This window comes from Nuphar pumila, chromosome 7 (genome assembly GCF_984573655.1).
Source record: "Nuphar pumila chromosome 7, dmNupPumi1.hap1.1, whole genome shotgun sequence".
Lineage (NCBI taxonomy): Eukaryota > Viridiplantae > Streptophyta > Magnoliopsida > Nymphaeales > Nymphaeaceae > Nuphar > Nuphar pumila.
In genome coordinates, this window is record NC_143255.1 from 125668285 (window position 1) to 125673866 (window position 5582).

The window sequence follows — 5582 nt, forward strand, 5'->3', positions numbered from 1 at the left end:
GAGAACATATAACCTGCTTCAATTTAAAACGTTTGTCACTATGGATAGAGTTCCACCGTCATATTGAGAATTGTGGGAACCACGGAGACCTCATTAACATGTCCCGAACAAAACTAGAAATCCAAGAAATTAACAAGCAACCGTAAGCCCACGGAGTTTTACGCTGCCAAGACAGTGACCATAAGAGTCTGGATTTCTGATGATGGGGTGGTTTCTCCGTGTAAATATAAAAAAAAAAAAGAGCAACCAGGAAGTATAACATAGCTGGTTAAGTTGATGATGCGAGTAAGTTGCTGCGGAGGGCCCTGAGATACTCACACACACTCTCAGGGGAAGGCAGCTTCTCACTCACAAAAGGGAGGCTGAGGAAGTCATGGAACCACGCATTCAGATGTGGGAGATTCTCTTCCTCAACCACCTTGTCACCAAAGAGCTCTTCCATTCTTCGGATCCAGAAGGGAAGCCAACCGGCTACAATATCAACGAATCCGATCGTGTCTCCACCGAAGAATTTGTTGCCTCTTAATGCACCTTCCAGAGTCTTCAGAGCCTCGATGAGCTCTGCCTTGGCCTTCTCTTGCTCCTCACCTTGAGTGGAGAAATACCGAGCTCCTAATGGCACACACTAGAAAGAGAAAAAATGGAAAATCATGAGATACTGTTATTTTTGTTTTTTTATTTTTTGGGTTTTGGAAAGAGAGAATAATGGTCATGCATAAGAAGAGAGAAGATAGGTTCATAAGCTTTTTAGCTCGTTAGTTCCTTACCTTGGTTAGTATATATATATATATATATATATATATATATATATATATATATATATATATATATATATATATTACACTTGTCCCCCATGTTATTCCCATCTTTAAACACCACTCAAATCTTATTATGCAAGTTTTGATAAAATTTGAGCTTATATATGTGTTCAGCAGAGTCGATTTAATAAGAATCAATCCTTGGAACATATTTTTTCAAGTAAGATTTTTTAAATCACTAAATTTTGTGTTTTGTCTGCACAAAAGTTGGATTTCAGCGATTTAAATGTTGGTCTTCTCTAAGATGATGTAGATAGCATCTAAGGAGTCTGATTCTCTCAATACAACTTGCATCAATGAAATCCTAATTAAGGAGCTGTATGAAGATAGGGTTGACATAGGAGATGAGTGAATCCGATTTCCTCTCTCTCTTATAGTTTTTAGTACCTTTTCTTCGGCAAAATTGGCCCAGAAGCGTGCCATAGCTCGGTCATAAGGGTCTTTGGGCAAGATGGGTTTCTCCGGCCAGATTTCATCGATGTATTCGATAATCACCATTGATTCTGCTACCGGCTTTTCCCCATGAACAAGCACCGGGACCTTCTTGTGAACTGGGTTGCACTTCAACAAGAACTCTCCCTTGTTCTTCAAGTCTTCTTCTATGTATTCATACTCGATCCCTTTGAAGTTCAGTGCAATTTCCACTCTCACAACGAATGCGCTGGCCCAGAATCCTAAAAGCTTTACCTCTTTTGCCATCTTTGTTCTCCCACAACTCTCTCTCTCTCTCTCTTGTTTTACTCTGAATAGGAAGAAGCCTGAGTTACAAACACAAGAATTGGTTTGATTCCCTGTGGTGAGAAGGAATCTGTTTCAACAAAAACAACCGCTCTCTCTCTCTCTATTTTGTTTAACTCTGACCAGGAAGAAGCCTGAGTTATAAACACAAGAATTGGTTTGATTCCCTTGTGGTGAGAAAGGAATCTGTATAACAAAAACTTCTCTCTTTTATTTCTCTGACCATGAAGAAGCCTGAGTTATAAATACAAGAATTGGTTTGATTCCCTTGTGGTGAGAAGGAATCTGTTTCAACAAAAACAAGTTCACAAACATCCGAAACACAGATTGCTTTCATAGAGCGGTTGGGTGGTGGGTCAGTGTCACGGAGCTCATCAATTTTTTTTCTTTGTCAAGACAAAATCTCGGGATAAATTTAAAAAATATGCATTTGCCGAACATATGTCAATAGAATATTGAAAGCTGCATGTGAAATTTAAACATAAAAACATAAGAAATTATAAAAATTTAAAGGTAGTGTTGATGACATCGTGATATTTTATATATAGGCGGTATTTTGAAAATATCATTATCATAAGTTTTATCTTTTTTTTTTAAATATTTACAAGGAGACCACTCTCAGGATCAAAGACCTAGCCGTGTTGGCTTTGCGTGCTGTATGGCAGCGTAAAACCCAGTGGGCGCAAAAAAAAAAAGCTATTGTGAAAATATCGGGGATATTTTTTGTTAATAAACATGATTGAATCACTTTCTAATTTGTTTGAGATTCAGAATCACATCGGGTCTCATGTGATTTTGACTCCCAAGCAAATTAGATTCACTTTCTCACAGCTTTAACTTTTTATGTTGGACTATTATACAAATCAGATTCACTTTCTCATTCGAATGAGACAGGAAATTGGAATGATCCAACTGAACGTGATGCATTAAAGTCCATCTTTGCAATGGGAGTGGTGTTCACTGTTCAGCCGAGCAGGTTGTATGTTACCCCCTGAACACGGGGCCGCGTGTTAAGGGGTCCGAATGAGTGCCACGTGGCACTCGCAGATCAAAGGCAACAAGGGCGGGGCAAGCCCGTGATGACGTCATAAGCATTCATGGTGGGCCCCATCCTTTACACAATGAACGGCAGAGATGTACACAAGGGGTCGTGTTGGCAGGAAACGGGTGAAACGTGACATCGCAGATAACCAGTTCCACTCAAGAATGGTCAGAGTCATACAGGGCGCACTATGATCAGGCCCGTTTGGAGCTCGGTTCATTGGGTTTTAAGTACAGCCCAGCACCAAGATGGCCTGACCCCTTTATTGATGGTCAGGTTTTGGCCCGGTTCTTAATGAGCTCGGGTTTGAAGAGCAGCCCAAAGACCTGGCTCATTGACCCAATGGGGCAATGTCCAACTGGACTGTTCAGCCCGGCCCAAACTCATTTTAGGTTATTTTTTAATGAAGTTCATAAATTAATTCCTATATACCAAAAGTAAGATCAATGCACCCATCAAATTATCTTTATATTTTCATATAATCAATGCAATTAATTAGGTAAATAGTAATAGTTACTAAGTTATTATGCAACCAGTTACTAAAAAATTAATTAGGAAGCTTAGGCCCATCCGGCCCGGTAGCCCATGGGCTGACTCGGGCCCGGCCCATGCATATAACGGGCTGGGTTTCGGATGATAACTAATGGGTAAAGGCCTAAAATTTTGACCCAAACCCGGTGCATTGTGATCTGGGTCGGCTTGGCCCACTGGGCCGCTCGGCCTATAATCAAACTTCTTATAAATATAAGATTTAAGCTCAGCAATATACCTTGCCACGTTTTATCTATAAGACTCAATCACCTAACTTTTATAGATGAGGTAGTGGACCTCCTCGGTATACTTATTCACGGATTTGGATCCTTGAAGATGTATGATATACTACTAAACTTATTGCACGCATTTTAGGACAAACTTTTCTTGCATAGATCTGCACGTCTCTTTCCATGCTTAAATCGGAGGCAAGCCTTGATCGGCCCCGATTTTGCTCCATATGGGTCTTGCCATGTTTGCGCCAATCATTGTAGTTTCGTAGACACAAATATGACATTGTGTTGCTCAAGGATATGGTGTCACATGAAAATGTGTTATGTAAGAAAAGAACTCGTCTAGATCTAAGTAACCCCAAAACTCCGAAAACTTCACCTTCACTCCATAGTGGTGCTCTCACTCCTATGGACCCGTAGGATTTGAACCCGTATGTGAAGGATCCATATCCTGACCAGGTTGTTCACCTCTAGCCTCTAAACGACACTTAATATACCATGTAGGATGCACAAACCAGAGATCATTCTCATTGTCAAGCTCTCCAAATTGATCTGCTACTCTTTCCTGTGTTGCATGCTCAAATAGATCCCTTTCTAGATATGGGTATGGAAGAACTATGTCATCCCTCTTATCATGCTGGCCAACTGCCTTGGCTGAACTCTCCATGTTGTATTGATCGCCTAATCTAGGCGATCAAGGGGGCCTTGGGTACTTAAAGGTTCAAAATCTTGGTTTGGTTCATGACGGGGTGGTCTAGGTATTGAATTTAATCTAGGATTTAGCTATATTGGATTGGACTGGGGACAGTTTGGGTATTGGTTTTGGGTCTGGTTTAGGTTCAGGTTCGGATTTGGGTTCTAATTTATGTGTTTCGGACTGCCGGCTTGGTTAAAATTTATTTGGAACAAACCGGATCAAGCTTCACTTGATTTGTTGTATACCTAAATTTGATTGGGATGAGTTTTGGATCAAGTTTGGAGGATGAGTAATCTGGTTTAAACCTGATTCATAACCAAAATTATACTAGCTTTGACCCAATCCAAATGCAAACTTTGTCTTTGTCTATGTCCAATAAGGTGTAGTCTAAGACAAGTTAAATAAATTAGGACTAAAATAAGGGTTGAGGAACCAACCTTAGAGATTAGGAACCAAATTGGGGTCAAACTGAGCTACATTCGACCCATCTGGAGGCGTAAACGGCTCCAAACCCATATGATATTGGTTCAGTCCACCTAAGGCAGTTACTGGCTGAACTGATACAGCCTCTCGAACTGGTTCTGATAGGAACCAGTTCCACCAAGTGCGTGGGTGTCTTTAATTGGTGGGCTCTGTAAGGGCTTGGGAGTTGTTGACCCCACCCTAGGTTTACCTCGCAAGGAAATGGGGCCCATTAAATGAGCCGGTTCTCAGCCAGCGCTCATCATCATCCAAAAAAAAAAGTGCTTAGTCATATGTTTTTTTCAGCCTTTGATGTAGTTCATTTTGAAATTGGATGGCGGTTGAAAATCTTGTGGCACCCATCTAGTTGGAGCTCAGCTCAGTCCTTTCGATGGGTTTGGAGTTGCTTATCTTGACGATGAACGGATCCAAAGATGTGGTTCCTTGGACCTAGGGGTGGGCAATATAACCAGCAACGGTCATCTCGCTCTATCTCCAGTTCCTCTGTTTTTTCCCTTTTATGAAAGGTAAAAGAATCAGATGAACAGAAAAGGGGGCGTCGATGCTGTCGATGAGCAGCAAGGCTCCGTCCAATTACAACATTCAAAAGGAGTCCACACTCTATCTGGTGCTCCGTCTGCGTGGTGGTGTGCAGATCTTTGTCAAGACCCTAACAGGAAAGACAATCACCCTCGTGGTGAAATGCTACGACACTATTGACGAGGTCAAGGGCCTGGATCCTGATGTCGGAGCCGACGTCGGCTCAAAGGAGAAGCGGTGGCAGAGGGAGCAACGAAGATGATTGATGATGGGCCCGGGGTATGTACGATAGAGGAGCTTCCCTCCTCTGTCTACAGAGAGCAGGAACAAAGATAAAAGAAAATAAATCAACGATGAAAGCACGCAGCTTACCGCACAATTTTACAATTTTTCTACTCCGAATCCAAGCGCCCACCACCAGAAGAACATAGGCCACCTAAAGAACCCATCGAGTCTAAACCCTGGTGTGAGTTGTGGGTGAGGTGTAGAGGAAGGCAACGGTGAAAATCCTCTCATCTCTT

The 5582-nt window shown here is 41.7% G+C and overlaps 1 protein-coding gene across 1 annotated transcript; it reads right to left on the reverse strand.

Moving 5' to 3' along the window:
* Positions 1-268: 268 nt before the first annotated feature.
* LOC149833381 (glutathione transferase GST 23-like) lies at positions 269-1517 on the reverse strand. Its single transcript, XM_090013421.1, has 2 exons — positions 1206-1517; positions 269-625 (listed from the first exon to the last, which is right to left on the reverse strand). Exons 1-2 carry the CDS (start codon positions 1515-1517, stop codon positions 269-271), a joined length of 669 nt encoding a protein of 222 aa, XP_089869547.1.
* Between the last annotated feature and the right edge of the window lie 4065 nt (positions 1518-5582).